General features: G+C 34.8%; 1 protein-coding gene across 5 annotated transcripts in view; it reads right to left on the bottom strand.

Annotated features, from left to right (window-relative positions):
• The window catches only part of LOC109091128 (receptor-type tyrosine-protein phosphatase T-like), a 236531-nt gene that overhangs the window by 80311 nt on the left and 134709 nt on the right, over positions 1-21511 (bottom strand). For all 5 annotated transcript variants that reach the window (XM_042758908.1, XM_042758907.1, XM_042758906.1 and 2 more), the window contains exons 10-12: positions 10322-10523; positions 9181-9283; positions 5790-6063 (exon numbers count right to left, since the gene is read on the bottom strand). In XM_042758908.1, coding sequence (XP_042614842.1) covers positions 5790-6063; positions 9181-9283; positions 10322-10523 — 579 coding nt within the window. The remainder of the gene's footprint in view (positions 1-5789; positions 6064-9180; positions 9284-10321; positions 10524-21511) is intronic.

The following is a 21511-nucleotide window of genomic DNA, read 5'->3' on the forward strand; positions in this document are numbered from 1 at the left end:
TCACAACAAAAACAATATTATTGTTTTACAGTATTTTTGCTCAAATAAATTTAGCCTTGGTGCACATGAAAAACTTTTTTCATGAACATTAAAAAAAAAAAAAAAAAAAAAAAAAAACTCACCAACCTCAAACTTTTGAGCGGTAGTGTTTCTCTGAAATATATGGTAGGACCATGGTACTTTTTGTAGATGAAAAGGTTGAGAAGAGACCAAGTAAACACCATGGTAAATTAATTTTAGTACCATGTTACATGTCAAAATTCAGTTACACTTTAGATTAGGAAAAAACTATTCACTATTAACTATATGCTTAATAGCATTTATATTATAGCTTATTGGCTGTTAATACTAATAGTAAAGTACATATTAATGCCTCATTCTTACTGCCTTACTTAATACCAATAAGAAGCGAATTAGGAGTTTACTGAGGAAAAACTCTCATAGTGGATACGTGATCCCTAATCTAAGTGTTACCCAAAATTCGGATACACAATGGTATGGCTCCAGTACTTTTTGTAATAGAAAAGGGTGAGAGGAAGGAGGTGAGGGCCAGTACTTCATTTCTGAGTGCAGTTGGAGCTCTGGGACTTGGGGAATGGAATAATAGGAGGGGATTCTTGACTGATGGGAAACATCTCTACAGGAAGTGACAGCTGAGCTATACTGTCTGCCCCTCCAGTCAAATAATTCACTGACAGACTGTCAAAGGCTTTTTTTACGATGACCGTGTAATATCGGAGGAAGAAAGACTGAGAAAGATGGAGAAAGAGTTTTGAAAAATAAAAAAAATCTTTGCAGCTCGGGGGAAAACTGCAAGGCAGCGAGTGAAAACGAGCCTTCATCTAAACATTAACTTAATTATTCTGACAGACTGCAAAATTATCATTAGCAGATTGCATAGTACTGGATTTATACATTTTATAAGGAAAACATGAGTGGTGCTGGTCTATGCAGTGATGCTAAAGAGCTATGGCTCGTTGTTAGGGTGTTGTGAGGCAGTTGCTAAGATATTCTGAGTTGTTGCTATGCAGTTGCTATTGTGCTTAGGATGTTCTGAAACCAAACAAAATCAATAAAGAAAGCTGTTGTTGAGAAATTGAAAGAGTGGGACATGCATGACAATTCTGAAAGAAAGGGAAAGCAAAAATAAGCGAATAACTCTCCACAGACAAGTTCAACCGACTGCAGTTTACTAAGCTTGAGTGACAAGAATTCATTGATGTGTTTAAAAAGAACACAGCACTCTTATGACAAATGCTTAATGGTTAGCCAGAGAAGTTAAAGAATATGGATTTCATGTCACTGTTCAGCTTTTTTCCATGCCTGCTAGAGTTAATCCATATGACAGCAAATTTGCAGTCAATATGTTTTCTAGTTGGTCACTCACTCAATTCTGAAGCATGTTATGGATTAGTTAGCCATTACAGCAGTTATCTTGACATGCCTGCAGCAATTCTTCTGCAACCTAGGAACACTATTATCTAACTAATAACTAGGTCAAAGAGTGAACGCATTGATTTCTGCAAAGTTTGGGCCTCTAGAAGAAACAAATAAACACATATATGCTACAGACATGATTCATGATGAAACTGGACAGCTTGATGTGGAAAACTGAGCTATTAATTTTCCATAGAAACCACCTAGCAACCACCCAGAATGCCCTAGCAACCCCTTAGCAACCACCTAGTAACTACCAAGAACTCCCTATCAACCCTCGGGAAACACCTAGTAATCACCCTAAACTCCTTGGTAACCACTTAGCATCACTATAGCAACAACCTTAGCAGCCACCTAGTAACCACCCAGAACCAAAGCAAACACTCCGAACTCCATAGCAACCTCCCAGTATTCCCTAGCAACTCCTTACTGCCCATCCAAAACTCCCTAGCAAAAACCCAGAACTCACTACAAACCCCCCAACAACACCACAGCAACACTCAAACCATTAGCTCTATATCTTGGAACCCAAATGTCAGAAAGACTTGAGCTCCTTTGACTTGGGCCAGTAAGCAGCTACCTAGCAACTACCCAGAAAACCCTAATGACTAAATAGCAACACCCTGGCAACCACCCAGGACTCCCGATTCCTAACAACACCATAGCAACAACACATCAACACTCAAACCATTAGCAACCATAATTTTAGACCAAAATGTCATTGAGACTTCAGCTTTTTTGACTTGGGCCAGTAAGCAACACCCTGACAACCACCCAGAACACCCTAGCAACCGCATAGCAACATCCTAGCAACCACCAAAACATCTTCTGGAGGTGAGGTCGGGACAGCCAAGTACCACTTTGTGTTTCTCTAAGAAGAAAGCATAAATGTAGTTGTTTTTTTTCTATTTCTATTTTATTTAATTTTTTTAATCTATTTATTTGTCATAATCAGCTTCTGCATGTCGCACAAACAGGCTGATAGAAAACCTAATTTCCTAGGAGACAAAAAAAAAGAGACGAACAAATTTAAGCTGAGTTCACCCAGTTTCTACAGCGTTTTAAACAGATTGTGAAATGGATGCTTATAATTATGAATTATGAACACTGGTATGAATGATTACAACAACCTCCTGAGGCAATCATCTACACATTAGGGGCTCAGGAGGAAAAACACTCCTGTGAGAATGAAAAAAAGAAACGTGCAGCAAAAAATAACAAAAGAAAAGTGGTATCAGCCAGTCATCTGGAGGTATTTGAGACAGTGGCGCTACTATTTCAGGAGATGTTGCTTTCGAGAGTAACACCTCCAGTTTGGCGAAGTATTAGCAGGAGGATTTAGGCAAAAGAAGCTAAAAAACAAAACAGAATACAATGACACAAGCTGCTTTTGCTGTCTATGGTGTTTTCATTCATACAGAGCACTCTGTTTTTCATAAAGAACAAAGGAAAGCATGACAGCTGACTGCAGCGTTAGGTGTAAATGAAGAAAGAAACGGCAAGAGATTCTCAAAAAACGTGTGAAAGAAGTGTGAGACGCTTTTAAAACACTCTCGACAGCAGTGAGAGAAATGTTTTGTCTCCGACCAAGAGTATCAATGCTATCAGACGCTGATGAACTGTACAGAACAACAGGAAAAGGGTTATACACTAATTAACCCATGATTAAGGTTATTCCCGTCTTATTTATGCAATTAGGAAGCAATTAATCATATTCATGAATATATTAATATGAGTTATTTCATTGCACTGACCAAATGAAAACTCATTACAGTGTTTGAATGCACCAAGGCACAGTTTGGGTAGTTCACCAAGATGATTATTTATTATTTATTTAAAATAAAATAAAAAAATAAACTAACCAATAAATAAACAACATTATTTATTATTATTATTGTTGCTAATAATACTAAAAAATAAAATAAAATAACTAACCAATAAATACAATTATTATTATTATTAGAGCATCTTGTACTTCAGTGGAATCTGACCTTTTCTGACAATTTGGTCTAGAAATAGTGCAGATTCTTAAATATTTCTTCAGTATTTGTGTGACCATTTAACACTAGCCCAGGGGGAAAAGGTTTTACACACTTTGTTTGCTTGGTTATTTTTTTTAATCAAGTTGTCCAATAATAGCTGCCACACTCCAACAAACAGTGAATTCACCTTTTGACAGGTCGTGACTTTTAAATGCAAGCTGCTTTCCTCTAGAGTGTTTGTTCCTATTAGAGCTACACGTCAGTGGAAAAAAGTGCCACAAACTTGTCCTTTTACCTGCTACACACCAAAGACATGCTTTGTCGGTTCCATTTTGTTAAAAGCTGCATGCTTCTGTTTCAATTTCTGTCTAGTGTGGATTCAGCCACTTAAACGAGTGAGTACCTCTTCACAACTCCATATCCCTCTTTCAGAACAAAAGACGCCTGCAGCGGCAATTACTTGCTCTTTTAGCCCGAGCGTCTGCGGCCCTGTTCACAAACACACCGGAGGAACAAAAGCAAGCAGAGGAATCCTAATTTAGCTAAGAGCAGTTTGAGACCACTATTCCCCTGACTGTCCCTCTCTCTCGCTTTCTCGGACAAAACTGATGTGATAAAGTTTATCAAAAGTGACCTGGTGCTATTAGCAGTGCCAGGAGAAACACTGTGGGCAGCAGTGCTCTGAGATGCTGTCGTTTATGGACTGCTGCTACATGGAGAGATCAAGAAACAGCAGTAGTAATGTGTGTCATTTTTGCTATGTCAACAGAAGATGGGCTCTTTTCGGCAGAATCAACCTATGACTGGCTTTAAAAGTATTTTAGCACCCCCAAAATGACACACTTCATCTGAAAAGACCTTTAAAAGTCATGCTGGCATTTCAACTCCATGGAAAGTGATAATGATGACTAGCAAATTTAATGTGGACTAGAGTTCTGCTCATGCTGACATTATGGAGCAAAGGTAGTTCATTAGAGAGTATTGTATTGTACAACGTTTTTCGTTTCTGGTTTTGTTTAATAATTTTTACAGTGACGCCTACAAGTACTTGGATGCTTAAGTGAGTCTTAAATATCTCTGAAGGTCATTATTTGATAATACAAACTAAAGCAAACTTGAAATGTATACTTGTCTACAGGTGGTGTGATAATTTGTTATCCAGTGCAATCACATTTAGACATTTTTAAGTGTTGCTTGAGCGCCCAAATACTCTTCGGAGCCACTGTATAAAGCAGTGATATTGTTTTGTATTTTTCATGCATAAATATCATTACAAAACCGCACAGAATGCATCAAATCAATACATGATTCTACTAATGACAAATGCTACATAAAGCTGGTATGAATAGCTATCAGTATGATGGGTAATCTCTGCACTGACTTGCATTGTGAATTTATTTGTTACCTTGCACCGTGGAAATGAAAAATTTTTATACAAAGCGCTCCTCGAACACACTTGGAACAAGGTAAGTTGGAAACAAATCTGAACTACCAACCTAAATCCATATTTTATGCATGAATCTCCAATCAAATTATCTGGGTTACGGTCTGAGGTTGTTTTCGAGTGCTTTTCTCCAGCCGCCTGAGACTGAGAGATTGAATTGAATCAAATCCAATCAAATCGGGAACCGCATACTTCAAAACGCACAGCAATGCAGCAGGCCCAAATGTTTGCTGAGCGCATTATGCCTGCTTAAATGCTAATATGTGAATATATATCTAAATATGCATTAATATATACCCATTTCTAGGACAGTCTTGTAATTTTGGATGATATAGAGCAAAGGTTATGTTCTGTGTACTTTTAGATTTATCGATGTACAGCTTCATGCTTCGAAACATGTGATATCAGTTTTTTTTTCCTTCATTGATAAGACTTCTTAGTTGTAAAGACTGCTTGTTTAAGGTTGAATCTCACAAAATACTAATACTGGTTCTTATTCTGGTTCCTATTATGTTTAACTATTTTATAATAATAAAAAATATAGTTATATATTAGGATAAAAATATTATTAATTAATAATTTTAATAGTATGCCAACAGTGTGATTTTGCTTTATATTTTTTGACATGCACTTGCATTAGTTTTTTGGATGGCCATGCTTCACAGCATTTGTTAGTATAAAACATAATAAAGTACACAATATAAGTAAAAAAAAATACATATATAAGTATTTTGGGGGGTTACTTTTTATGATGATAATTAGGGGGGAAATATGTTTAAATGTTATGACGATAAAAATGTTCAATGTTTCTATGCAAATATATATTTTTTATATTTTTCATTCAGTTGGGAGATTTACTAATCAATCCTTAAGAGTCAACCATTATCAAGAACATTAAATTGTTATATAAAATAAACAGTACTCACCCCGTTGGCTTTGCTCAAGGCCTGAAAGTAAATGCTGTAGCTTTTGGCTGGTGACAGTGGTGCGTTCCAGTAGCCATTATAAGTCTTGTTGTCTCCTATAGTAAAGGGCTGTACTACAGCAAGGCTAACAGGGGGGAGTTCAGCCGCAAAATAGTGAGGTGAATTCAAGATAGAGGCGTTTCTGAAACTAACAGGAATGGAGAAACACTCCAACATATCAGTGGCTCTGCGAACTTTCTGCTTTCGTTCCTCTTGAACCACCACTTGATAAGCACTAGAGGGGGAAAAGAAAGATCAATTAGTGTACTTAATATCAAAAACCAATGTACCTAATATGTCATTATTGTAGTTCTCGGATGAGGCCTCACAAAAATTGATGAAGAGGCTCAATTCCAATACATTTTTATTTAAGTCGACATGAAACAATAATTTTGATTTCTGTAATGTGAGGAAAACATCATATTCAGTGAGAAAACAGTAGGAGGGGGCTTCATTTATTCTACTGGGAAATATAATAATTTTTTTTTCTTAAATACAACAATAACTGATGAGTAGTGCTCAATAAAACTAGCCTAATATATTAGGAAATGTAAAAAGTGTACATTTTTATATGTATATAAGCACATGCTTTAGCATAAGCCGCTTATACTGAACCCTCATGATTTGAGAAATATCTTCAGCTAGAGATGGCACGTCCAAAAAAAGAGAGAGGGAGCTGTGCCCCAGGCAATTTAAGGAGCCATTATAACCATCAAGAACATCTCTTCCTGTAGCTTTCTAAGAATCACAGAAGGCCTTGTCAGCCACCAAGAACTCTCTAACGCTAACAACTAGCTGCTAAACATCTCTATTAAACTCTTTTCTTGGAATAAAAAAACTCTTTAAACCTGCATGAGACCCAAAAATACACAGCTGCTTCTCCTCTTGAGAGAAAACTACGAGGCAAGCGATGCGGTAGCGAGCCAGCAGAGGGAAATCTCTACTACGGTAATTAGCTGGAGGGGAGGTGGTGGATTTGTGCGCATGGGGCTTTTTGAAAGTGCTTGTCGTAGGGAAGGACTGGAGAGGGGCATGTGTGTGTTTCAGTACACGGTGAATAGATAAAGACATCTTTTGAGCTCCCTGTGCTAATAGTACTTGTTTGCAATTATGTGGTCTTACGCCAAGAACATACTTCCCAATTATGTGCAATTAGGGAAATGTATGTTTCGCCGAAAAGACGTGGCAAATTATCCAAGCCTCTAATCTGGCATCTTTCATAAAGGATAATTTCCCATGACCAAAGAGGCCTGCCTGCTCTTCTCTTTCAAACACACTGGATCTCCATTTCAAACTAATGGCTTTAAGTGCACACTGGATGTTGTGTGTCCGCTGTAACCCTGGTCGAAAGCTACTGTAATTATAAACAATTTTCAGTTGCATATTTTTCATAAAGACACTTATGGATTGCCAGGGTCATATGCATTATAGAACAAACTAACCATGGAAAAATATTTTTCATTTATAAAAAAAAAAAAAAATTGTTTTTTTATTACTTTAAATAAAATAAAATAATATAAACAAACTTTTTTATTTAAGCTAGTTGCTAAGGTAACATTTCTCACTGAAACTCAACTTGATGTGGAAAATAAACAAAACTAAAACTGAAATAAAAATGAATAAAAACTATATAAAAGTATATACAAAACAAACTATTAAAAAAACAACAATCTTTAACTAAAATGAAAATAAAAAATAAAAACTGATTTAAAATATGAATAAAAACTTTAATATATCTCAGTGATACTAAAATAACACTGGCAAATACAACTCAGAACAGTCCATGCAACCAAATAATTGTCATAATTATTGATGGGCTCCCATTGCACATCAACTCTGCTGTTCTTCCAAATCAGTGTCGACTTGCAATTTCAAGAATTTGCCAAAATCTGTTGCACATTCACAGACTGAATTTCCACACAGAGAAGATCTCTGTTTGAGTGCCAAAACAGCCAAATGGACCAGGATCCCCTCGGAGGCTTAGCATACAAATGAAGCTTATTTGAATGACTGCATTTAAAAACCCTCAGGACCCCGAGTGAATCAACAGTAATGCACTTCTTCATTCAGATGATGCACTAGACCCATCTTGGATGACTGAAGGGAGGGATCATGGGTAATTTGGTGTTTTCTTGGCTTTTAATGTGGTTCGCATCTGTCTGCAGATTTAAAAAGTATATATATATATATATATATATATATATATATATATATATATATATATATATATATATATATATATAGTTTTTTAAACAGACTGTTTTCAAGCATCAAAACAATAAAAGTTTAATAGCTTAACATTTAGTTTTTTTCCCCACCGTACATTAGAATGTTTCCTGTTTAATTGGATTTTTTTTTTTTTTGAACAAAAATTAATGACTATCATACATTTTTACTATGATTTACAGAAGACACCCACTAAAACATAATTTAGTGTAATAATAATTCATATAACGAAAAATCTTGTCAGGCGTATTTAGAACAAGAATCATTAGATGGCTTTAATAATACTCTATTTAAGGATTACAGTGCTATAGGTTTTACCCATTTGTCAGAAAGATTTAAAATATATATATTTAATATGATCACTTATTCTTTTACTTATTTTAATAAATACAGGGCATATTACAGGTCAAGTACATAGTTTAATTTTTACAGAAATATATCTGTTAAGATAATGATGATGGAACATTATTTCACCCATATTTTGGCATTTTATTTTTGTAACAGTTATTTGAAACAGTAAAGCAGATACTTTACTTGCTTTCTGTGTGTATATAAAATCACTTTTGTAAATTTATTTTGATGTGGACACCAAAATGGAATGTCTCTTCTTTCAAACAGGTATTAAGCAGATAGTCTACTAATACTGTAATAACTGATAGTTGATATGTATTTGCAAAGTTACTTATGCCTACAGAATGTCGAAAGTTGACTATGGAATATTTTTTTTTAGTTTGACACAATCAGCATGTGAACAGGTACTTAAATCTTTACAGCTGATGTTGAGGTCCAGAAAGCTCAAAGGGACAAACTTTCAGGCTCCTAATTTCAGTCAACTGATAACAGCCAATTAGGATTTTAAAGTCCCTCATTATATCTGTCCTCTCTGTATTCTCCCTTGAATAAATGTGTCAAAAGAGTATACTTGACAAGTACTTTCCTAGATATAATGTCACAAATGCAAACATTCTCAACATCAATCACATTTACTTTTATGTATATGACAGAGGCTTTTTTGCAAAGCAACTAAGCTTGCATTCAAGGTGCACATATCTTTGAATTTTTTCAGTTCTTCAGTGTAAAACAAATAAGAATTTAAACAGGCCAGTGGCATGAGATGAATGCTCACCTGACAGGAGCCCCTCGTGATTGGGCAGGTTTTAAGAGGACGGTGATTGTCGTGTCTGTCTCATTGAGAGGAGAGTCGGTCTCATATTCAGGCATGGATGGAGCTGCAGACACATAGATTCATGTTAAAGGACACCCAATATCGGAATATAAAGAAAGCACGTAATGTATAGCATAGCAGACCTAGTGGATGTCTAAAAAGCTTTGCACTTTTTATCGATTTAAGTAATATATATGTATGAATTAATTGCATTTGCAAGAATGAAAAAAAACAATATTTCTGTGCATGCTATTAAAATTTTGAAAACAAAGTGCATTAATGTAAACACTTGCATGTTTAACAAACTGGGGGAGATGTCAAAATTGTTGCGGCAATGAACAGAGTTTAGCTTGTATTGAACTTGGAACTCAGCTGCCTTTCAATCACACAAAAACATATTTTAATATTATGCATAATTAATATTCATGAATTTGCAAAAAATACATTTCACAGTATTTACTCCTACGAGAAAGCAGACAGTTTTGAAGCCTGACTCAAAACGATCATTACAATGTAATCACAGTGAAAATGTCAATCTCTCATTACAATGTTTAGATTCAGTGAACAATACGGTTTTAATAAATGGTGTCTGGCATGCTGCACAAATGCCACGTCATTATGAAACGGAACAAACTGACAGCCGCAGGGCACAGAAATGGGGTTGAACTTGTGGAGGATGCGGTTTACCATTCATTTTCTCATTATTTTGTTCACTTTACATTAACTGTATTCCAACTATATTTATGCCAATAACACAACTTGCTAATGAGATTTTTGCTCCAGCAAAGCTTCTTTAAGACACAAAAATGTCAAAATGACAAAACTAATTATGCAAATTTTAGAAATGCAAGTGGTAATTACGAAAGCAATCAAATTAAGCTTATTTAACCCTGTCAGTTCATGTTCCCAGAAATAATTTCATTCATTATCATCAGTCTGTCCAACATCAATCCAACATCTATATCTATAAAGAACAAATGTCTGTCACATTAACTCCCTTGAGGGTCTGTTTTAGTATAATTGTGTATAATTATCATTACACTTTGGAAAATATCCAACAATCTTAGCTGAACCCTTAACTGAAACCATGCCGTTCCCTTACCTGCGATTTTGGTGGCAATACGGGTGGTCATGGGTGGGCCGAAGCCTTTGTTTGTGCTGGCTTTCAGAGTAAAGTAGTATGTGGTGCCAGGATACAACCCTACGAAGAGATGATGGGTCTCATTTTGGAGTTTGAAGACCTGGCCACGTTGTGTTGTCAAATCAGCGCTGGGGTCCAGGGAGCTAAGAGCCTTATAGGTGATCTAATGAAAGAGAAGCAACCGATAGATTTTTACAATGAGAACTCCATCAAGGGTTTTGTAGATTCAGTAGTTACACAGAGAGACAGTTATGTCAGTTTATTTGTCATCCCAAGTCCAGAAAACATTAAAGGAGAGTTTTGATGAATGTTCATGCTGTCTTTTACATACGATAAAAGCATATATTGAGTTTAAAATGCTCCACAGTTTTGTTTCACTGTCAAAACTGTCTTCTCATATGAAGATTGCATAAATTTTCAATGACTGGCGACTTAAATTTCAGTCTGTTCTTCACACAAAGCCCATACAATAATATAATTTCAAAAGACCTGCATGACTTAAATGCAATATATAAAATATATATATCGGCCAGTGCTTTCATTTAATTTCATTGTTTCACTGTTCATTGAAAGGAGACAGTCATGCAGGTGAGCAAATAACATTTCATTTTGGGGCGAATTTTTCCTTTAAACATTATTTTTCTTAATAACATCAACCTTTTGAAACAGGAAAAGCAATTTGGCGCTGAACATTTTTGTTTTACTGGATCCCTTTTTGTTATTTTGGCTTTTCTGCATTCAGATGTTTTCTCCAAATATTTAAGATAATTTCAGTGACTATAAATACAACCCAAATATTATATTAAGAATACAATGAATAACAAGCACATTCAGTGCACTGCGCTGTAAATACAAGCCGCTTATTAAAACACTTTTACGAGGCTTTCGGATCTGCTTCGAACATGCAAATTTTAGAAAACAACTTCCAGCTAACAATTAACACGCCCAGAAACATTTACTAAACTAGGTTACAGATAACCATTTTCATGCCAAGATGCACAAACCTTCCATATCTTAGAGGAGACTGATGGATATTGATGGCCACAGTGTATGGGGGTAATCAAAACATTTTAGGCCTGACGTTTCACACTTCATAACCCCATTCCACAATTCAAATTAAATCAAATAAATTGACAGCTGGGTGCCTGGCAGGCCCGCTGCCTAAAAGCTTTTCATGCATGCATAGTGGAGTGATTCAGAATGCCCTCTAAACACTCTCACTCACACACACACACACACACACATCTGTGACTGTCCACTGACCACAGGCAACAAAACAGTCAGGAGAAGCAAAGTTTCTATTCAAACCAAATATCACTCCAGAAAATCCACATACATGCATGAGAGATGTGCAGATGCAATTATGAAACTTTTCAGATGTCAAAATATAATTTACAGTAATTCTGTAATTAAAATAATTATACAGTTCATTGTTTATCTATAGGGAAAAAAAAATACTATATACAGTATACAGTAGTTACTTAAAGGGACAGTGCAACCAAAATCAAAATGTAAAATGTAAAATGTAATTTATTTCTGAGATACAAAGCTAAATTTTCAACATCATTACTCCATTCTTCAGTGTAACATGATCATTAATGATTGTAACACTATAAATGTATTTTCTGTAACTTATGAACAATTTAATGCATCCTTGCTGAATAAACAAACTTACTGTACCCAAACTTTTAAAAAGTTGGGTACTGTATATTTGTTACCATATAATTGTTGGAAAAAACAGCTTGGAAAATCTCTCTTTATGTTCCACAGAAGAAATAATGTCATACAGGTTTGGAGCAACATGAAGATGAGTACAGTAAATAATGACAAATTTATTACATTTAGGTCAACTATCGCTTTAAGACACTACTGCCTCATACACACTCTAATACTGTCTCACACACACTTGGGCAACTCTTATGGCAGTATGAATGTTTGGACTTAATTGTTTTTTTTTTTTTTTTTTAAATAATAATATGTCAAAGAAAAAAAATCCTGCATGTGATATCTTGTACAGGATAAGGAGATGCAGTAACAGTGTCCAAATATACATAGGTTTTCCTTAGACTTTCATGCGTGTTATTTTATTTCATGTCAAAGGATTGTTTATACTGACACATTTTTATGTTTTCCAGCAGCCTAGTTTTGATTTAATATGCTATCATGTTTATGATTTCATGTTGGGTTAGTAAATCAAACAGCACGGCTGAAGTGTGGCAGAGCAGCCTGGTGTAATATACAGTACTGCCAAGCACAGTATAGTTTACATGTTATGGATTATAAATCAGTCTTAATAGTGAGTTACAGCCTGCATTTTGCTTTTACAGTTGCCAATTTACTGTACACGCTGACTGAAATGTTTAAACCCTCTTCAGCCACTGTTTGGACAAACAGGTATTTCTGCTTCAACTCATGTCATAAGTTGAGCCAGGAGTTTAACCCTCTAGGGTATAGGGGGCATTGGGGGCCTGGAGAAGTTTTGACATCCCCTAACTTTTGTGCTTTTTTCAGTTGCTTATAAACCTATACATGGCTAAAGTCTAATAACACTGTATTCAGTACAAAGTGGGCTACAATAATATGTAAATAGCATGTATGTACATGATTGTGTTTTTGAGAAAAACAACGTTTAAACGTGGTTAGTGAAAAACTACAATTTTGAAGTCACTGAAATAAGGTCATAAAACACCTAGAGAACATTTGTTCACAAGACTGTCAAACATGGACCTTGTAGCCTAGAATTTTTGATCCAAAATGATGTGAAAATCATCTTGTTTACTTGCTCACAGAAAACATTAGATTGATTTTAATATTCTAAGACACTTTTTGTTTTGAAAGGGCATATGCGAGTAGGCGTGATTGACCATCCATGTTAGTGTGATTCACACCTGAGAAGACAAAGGCCCGCATAATGAGCTGCATAATGAGCCTTTCAGTCAGGTGTGTGACTGAGAGGGAAGAGTTACAATAAAGAATGTGAGGACAAAATAAATGTATATATTTTTAGGTTTGTAGTTTATTTAAAATATATTTAATTATTCCACAAAATAACTTAAGATTCACTTGCGAGTGCAGTTAAATAGTTTATTAGGAACAATCAAAGCTGACTTTCAAAGCTGAAATTTTAGCATCATTACTCCAGTCACATGATCCTTCAGAAATCATTCTAATATTCTTATTTGCTACTCAAAAAAACATTTGTTATTATTATTATTATTATTATTATTATTATTATTATTATTATTATTATTATTTGATTAATTGAAAGAACAGCATCGTTTGTAACATGATTATTGTATTTATCATCACTTGTGTGCTAAATAAAAGTGTTAATTTCTATATATACTGACTCCCAGCTTTTGAATAGTATTGTTACACTTGGAGTAAGACTGGAGTAAAGATGCTGAAAATTTAGCTTTGATCACAGGAATAAATTTTAAAATATATATAAATAGAAAGCAGCTATTTAAAATAGTAAAAATATTTCACAATATTACTGCTTTAGCAAATGCAACTTTCTGTATTTTGGATCAAATAAATGCAGGCATGGTCAGCATAAGATAATTCTTTACAAAAACATTAAAAATCTTACTGTTCAAAAGTTTTGACTAGTATTGTGTCATGTTGAAATATATAAATTAACATCATATACCTGGCACATACCTCATATTACTTTTATATCATATTGCCGTCTATGTTATACGTTAGAACATTTAAAACAAAAAACATCCTGGCATCGTGAAACAATGAGGTGATGTAAATGAAACTTCATAATGTTTCACTTGATTATACATTTAGTCAGGAATTATATTTTGGAAAAAGTCTAACCAGTAAAATGTGTACAAGTTATATGAAAACTAATACAAGTGGATTAATAATAAAAAAGACTTGCTCTTGTTTATGATCTCTGTTGGATTAAGCCGCTTCATTCTTTTTTCTGAGGTAATCCAAATATTATTCCTCTCAGAGCGAAGCGGACAGTAAAATAAAAATAAAAAAAACTTGAAGAACAGTCTCACTGCTTTGTTTGCTGTCATGTGGGCGTTTACACGCCGCGAGCTTCACGTTGTATATTATAATATCAATAGCCCGTTCAGCGCGTGGGCGTGGTCGCATTAGATATAATGAAGGGAGACATGAAAGACTGGACATCGCGTTGTTTTCATATGGATAACTTTATCACAGAATATTTGTTTTCGATAAGTAGACATGTCAAGCTTTCTATAGATCTCTCTCTCATGTCTCTTTGTTGAGTATTAGCTGAGTTACAGTTCATTTTAATGACGTGTTTCTAAATGAAGATCACGCAGAACCAAGGCGGCAGACAACGCACCCTGTTTGTTTTCTTTATTTTATAAATGCACAAAGTTTTGTTGTTATTATGTATTATGTTATTATTGTTGTTATTATGTTGTTATGTTATTATTGATGACAGGGATTTTATTAAAGGGGCTTTTAAAATATCATCTATTGCCTTTAGTGTAGCTCCTCTCCACATTTGTGCCCTTGTTCTGTGTTAATATACTCAGCCAACAGCAGGTCATATTGAACATATCTCATAAAACACAGCTTCTTTACAGCCCAATGAAACCAAAAGCATGAGGTGGCTGAAGGGTATTGTTTGTGTAATAGATGGATAATTCGGCTGTAAGCTGCTCTCAAGATGTTTTGATACAGGTCTGAGGTTGAGTCTAGCTCAGTGTAACCCTTCCAGAGAATCAAATCAATTTAGAAAATTAATTAAACAATTCTATTCATATATATATATATGTATGATTCTTCTTCTGTTCTTCATCTATATATATATATAAACAAAATTGGTCAAGAAACAATTTTCACTCAGAAATTGCAGGTTGATTTCACCAACAATTACAAAGTAACAGCAAGTAACTTGTAGTAAGTAATATATATATATATATATATATATATATATATATATATTGTCCACAACTACAAACAGTATGAACAGTATATCTTTTTTTTAATCATGGAAACTTATTTACAGAATTTACTTATTTACAATTTACAGAAATGTATTTTGACACGTTTTTTCAGTGTCAAATATTTACCTACCTAAACTTAACAACTACCTTACTAACTAAAACAGTATATATGTCTATATATATATATATATATATATATATATATATATGTGTGTGTGTGTGTGTGTGTGTGTGTGTGTGTGACACTGGACCACAAAACCAGTCTTAAGTTGCCGGGGTATATGTTTACCAATAGCCAAAAAATTGACACTTAAGACTGGTTTTGTGGTCCATGGTCACATATATATATATATATATATATATATATATATATATATATATATATATATATATATATATATATATATATATATATATATATATATTGCATTAAACTAGTTGCTGTTATATATTTATAAATTAATTTACTTAAATTACCTTTGATTATGTGTAACCTCCAGCGCAACAAGAGAATACGCGGATACTCCATTTATTATATGTCAATTCTTCGATTATTATTATTATTATTATTTTTGTGATTAAATGATCAAAAAATAACAACAAAAACAACATAACAGCTCAAAGGCCAGCATTGAGATCAATAGACCTTCAATTACTCTGTCATCACTTAGATGTCCTGATGGGGGGAAAACACAAGGGATGATCAATCCTGTAAAAGACTAAAAGTATGAAATGAAGAGGTGAGGATGGGGGATCTATCTCTCACTCTCGTCTGTCCTCCCTCTCTCTTTTCAGACTGTTGTCAGGGGAGACAGGAAGTGTTGGCCAGGGGGCATGTGATGCCACTCGACAGGCTGCTAAAAGTGGCCTAATGCACTACTGAACGCACTATGGCTCTCTTTTAAAAGAGCCGCTTGAGTTTAATTGACCACAGCTGATTTGAAGTTCATTTCCCAGTTCAGTTTGGCAGTGGAGATGGGAATGCGAATAAAACAGCCCTGTCTGTGGGAGATATTGGATTTAGGGCTACTTCGCTTTAGCGATGAGTAAAAAAAAAAAAAAAAGAGAGAGAGAGAGATTATGTTCCAAAACATAGTGAGATGCCTTTTGAGGCATCATAAGCTTTCTATTGTCCTCTTGCATTATCAGCACACATTTTTTCCCGTTTAACACTGTAAAGCTGCTTTGACACTCTGTATTGTATAAAGCGCTAAATAAATAAAGGTGACTTGACTTGACTCTGAGGTGGTTTTGGGGCCTGGGAGAAGTTTTGACATGCCCTGACATTTGTGCTTTTTTCAGTATCTTAAAATCAAATTAATTCAGCAAATACTGTGCTACAATAATATGTAAGCAACGTGAATGTACATGTTTGTGTTTTTGAGAAAACACCGTTTATGCCATTTTTAAGTCACTGAAATAAGGCCATAAAACATGCAGAACACTTGTTCACAAGACTTTTGTGGATGAGGTAGACTAGAGTTTTTGCTATAAAATGATTTGAAAAGCATCCTGCTGACTCATTCACAGAAAACAATATATTGATTTAACTTTTGTAAGACATGTTTTGTGTTAGAAAGGCCGTATGCAAATGTATGCATATGAACATGACTATTTATGTGATTCACACCTGAAAGACAAAGGGCCCCTCCCCTAATGGCCCCTCAGTGTGACTGTGAGGCAGGTAAGAAAGAATGTGAGGAGAGTAAAGTAATTAGTTCAACTTGCTGTTTCCTTTTTGAGCTTCCTGTTTGAACAAGTCTTTTGAGTTGCTGCCTATTGAAATTTGTCCAAAACAGATACTTATGAGGTTCCAATTCAACTGAGCCAATTCAAGGGAGGTGCCTATGTAGACAGTAGGCATATACTGCTGGCTGCTCACTACGCTTTGGAACATGGATAAAGTCTCTTGTAACACTGTCATGCAATATTCCTTTTATCATGTAAAAAGTAAAATGACTGACAAAAAAGGCACCCTAGAAAAACAAACAAGCAAACCTACAACCACACTTGCATATGTCACAAAGAAGTATTTCAATGAAGCTCAAAGCAATTAAATATCTAAAATTCATCCTGCATGGACTTTCAACCATTCAGAATTTTTTTTACAGAACTTGAAATCCAAGGCAACTGCTTTACAAGCAGATATGTGCAATGCAAAACTATAAACCCAAGCTTGATTGGACTCGGTTAGTAATTCCTCGGCCTCATTCAAATCAGCATCTCCTGAGATTTACAGCTGGCTGAGAACTCAGAATATTTACTATTTTGTAAGTTTATGGGTGAGTTATGAGGGTTTGGGATGCCAGAAAAAAAATTAGGTTACTCAACATTTGGTGTAGAGAATAATATGTTATATTCCACTCTCCACACTTCTGCGGACATAAAACTAAATAAAATAAAACAGAAAAACAAGAAAATACAGCACTATACAAATACTAGTAATACAATATAAAACATAGACTCATATAATCAGACATGATCAAGAACCGCCCACTTAGACATTGCCCACCACGATCATCTAAAATACAGTGTGGATTTACATGATTTTATTAAAAAAAAAATTTTTATGGAGAATAAATCTGAAAACAGTGATAACATACAGGCAAATTATTAAAGTATTGGCACAGCATTCTCCGCTGTACGGCCTGAGAGAGAATGAAAATAGTGGAAAATATCTATATACTTTGCGATACAAATTTAATTCATCCCAAAAATAAAAACATTACTTACAAACATTAAAAATATCACAGATATGACACAATAAGCTGATGGAAAATTTGTGTACTTGCTACTAAAACCCTTAATATTGTTTAAAGATGGCATAATCCTCACAAACTCATTGCATCAACCCTGTACCTTGTTAACAACTTCCTTCCGACTACTAGCAATGATCCATTAATGTCTGCTGTTTGGGACTAAATAGGGGTACTTGAATTTCACAGTCTCATCACATGACAAATGGTAAATAAAAACTGCACTCTCGACATTAACCCGGATTTAGACCTCCCTCCAGCTGTCTCTAGACCAGACGTGCAGGATCATGAGCCCATTAACCGGGTTTAGCTGCTCTAGAGAGATAGGGGTTACTGGTTCTCTCAACTCGAGTGCTTGCAACTCAAGCGCTTATTGATGGAAATGAAAACAACACCATGAGGGAGGTGTAAAGTTTTTCCTTCCTTCCCGTGAGGGCAGAACAGGCTGTTTATCTTCGTTAGAGGTGAAACCTTCCCCACTACATCAGCACATAGAACGACAGCTCCTTACTTAGACTAATTTAGACAGAGAAAAAGAGATTTTTACTTACAAAATAATATGGTGTTACCATAATACATCAATGTCAAATTATTGTACCTGGATACTTTAAATTATAACACTGCACTGATAATGATTATTTCATTTATATACTATAGTATTTACACTAGTTTTCAAAAGTAAAAATATTTATTGTGAAATATTATTATAATTTAAAACAACTCTTTTCTATTTAAATATATTTAAATATATAATGTATTCCTGTGATGCATAGCTTAATTTTCAGCATCATTACTCCAATCTTCAGTGTCACATGATCCTTCAGAAATCATTCTATTATGCTGATTTGATGCTCAGTAAACCTTTTCTTATTATTATCAATGTTGAAAACCATTGTGCTGATTAATATTTCTGTGGAAACTGCGATGTATTTATTTTTAGAATTCTTTGATGAATAGAAAGTTAAAAACAACATTTATTTGAAATATAAATATTTTGTAACATAATAAATGTCTTTTCTGTCACTTTTAATGCGTCCTTGCTGAATAAAAGTATTAATTCCTTTCAAAAAAAGCAAAGAACACTATGGTATTACCATGGCGGATGTCTAAAAATTTTACAAGGAAAAAATTACCATGGTATCATGTCCCTTACAAAAAATGTGCATGGCACATTGATGGTATTGATGGTACAGAAATGAATGTACCATAGTGTTACGTCTGTTTGTATATGGTACTCCAAGGTATTTTCAAGAATACCTTTTTCCACCATGGCATATGTCTAAAATATCATGACAGCAGTCCAAAAAGCCATAGTAAAATATCATGGTACATTTTTGTTAACCAAAATAACAAGCAAAACTAATCTACAATGGTGCAAAAAAAAACAAAAAAAAAAAACATGGTATAATAATATGGTACATTTTTGTTGCAAAAAAAGAGGCTAAACTCAAATGTCAATTTAATTTCAAAGTGTGTTTAAATATAAATAATAGCACCCACAGAGCGTGTCAATGTCCCTGTCCATCACTCCTCCAAAGAAAAACCATCAGACAGGTTCTCTCTGTAATCAAAGTGGGTGGTTTGTTTCCTTGTAACTCCAGACAGGAAGCTGTCAGAAACACCGTACGAGACACAGCGGAGGGGTGGAAGACATCACGTCATCGTAAAACTCACAACATGTCACGCAAATTAAACAAAACAAAGATCAAGGACCAAACAGCCATGTGTGCAGAAGTGTGCAGAAGTGTTCTGCTGTTTACTCATCCTCATTTGCATGGAGATAAAGACAAATAAAGAAGCAGGACGACAAAAGACACTTTCGCTTTACACGTCTCACTGCTGATTCATAAGGAGATTTTGAGGATCTTCCTGTGTCTTACTTTCCCTGCACTTTCATACGCACACTCTTATTTTGTCAGCAAAGCAATTAATTTCTGAAAGGCTTTGATGGTTTGATAACAGGAGGCTGTTGTGCAGTGAAATGAAAGGGAGAGAGGAAATTTGATCAAAAGTATGGATTTTAATGCAGACACATCTCAGGTAGTCAGAAACTGATCTGAAACCCACTGCGATGTGTGCGTGTCATATTTAGCAGGCTGCTGAGCTGCTCTTATAAGTGTAGATCAATGGACTGCCCAGTACTTCTTTACATACATTATACATTATACATAGGGTGTTGTGGCCTAGTGGCTGGTAACCAGAGGGTTACTGGTTCATTCCTACAAGGGCTGAGCCATAAGCAATCATCTCTGTGTCCTTGTTCCAGGCTTTTAACCTCAAGTCACTCTACAGACAAGACTAGACTGTTTATATCAATTTATAATTAGAATATTTTATGTAAATCGATATTGGATATTTCTAAGATACACACACACACACACACACACACACACACACACACACACACACACACACACACGTCTTTTGATATATTTTCAATGTGATTTATATATAAACAATTTTTATGCAGGTAAAATAACATGCATAGCAATAAAAGCATTACATACTGTATATGCAACATAGTATGTGATAATACATATATAGAATTTAACATTTAAAAAAATGTTTAAACTATTCATTTTATCATATACTGTACAGTATATTGCAAATAAATTTTCACACTATCAAAAATAAAATAAAAAAAAACACTATACATTTTTAATGTTATTATTGCAGTTTTTTGCAGTCCTTTTTTTTGCAGTCCCAAAGCTTTGAATCAAGAAACTTGCTTGCCACGAACAAAACCATATGCTTTTGTGACCCTTCCACTGCATTCATCTCCGCACCTTCCTTTTCCTGCTTCCGAGTTCTTTGTCCTAAGCCTAATTTGTCTGAATCACTAAAAGCGAGGAGAGGAGGCATACGGCGGCTCAGATCTCCCGGATAATTCTATTGGACGCTTCTAATTAAATCAATGAGGGCTATTATAGCAATTATCTGGCCAAATGGGACTGCATTGTGTCCGCTCGATACATTTAGCAAATTCTGTCAATCTTCGTATCATCAAGATGGCACATGCTGTAACCCCGTTTTAATGATGTACCTGGATATGCAGAATGTCTTGCAAGTGGCTTGTCTTCCTCATCAAATCAAAGAGATAGTGAGACTCTTTTGTGCCTCCAGCCCACTCATAAAAACACATTAAAGCAAAATCTGGATGTAATTTGTTTTTGTCATGCCGTGACTTCATTTCCTCGCTTGTAATGCGGATATTCTATGCATTGACTAATAAATAATTAATTTGCGAGGGATCCGGGCTGTCAAACAACATTTCCTGCGACAGAAAATCACTTATTTTTGTGTATCCTGCCACCTAATTTTACCACATAAATTTACTTTGATATGTAGTTTTGAGACACACACACACATACACACATCAGCAACAGCAACATTTCAGTTCCATGCATGAAAATTCAACTTGCAACCTATTTACCTTACTTTTTAATTAATTT

This window comes from Cyprinus carpio, chromosome A6, assembly GCF_018340385.1.
Source record: "Cyprinus carpio isolate SPL01 chromosome A6, ASM1834038v1, whole genome shotgun sequence".
Classification (NCBI taxonomy): domain Eukaryota; kingdom Metazoa; phylum Chordata; class Actinopteri; order Cypriniformes; family Cyprinidae; genus Cyprinus; species Cyprinus carpio.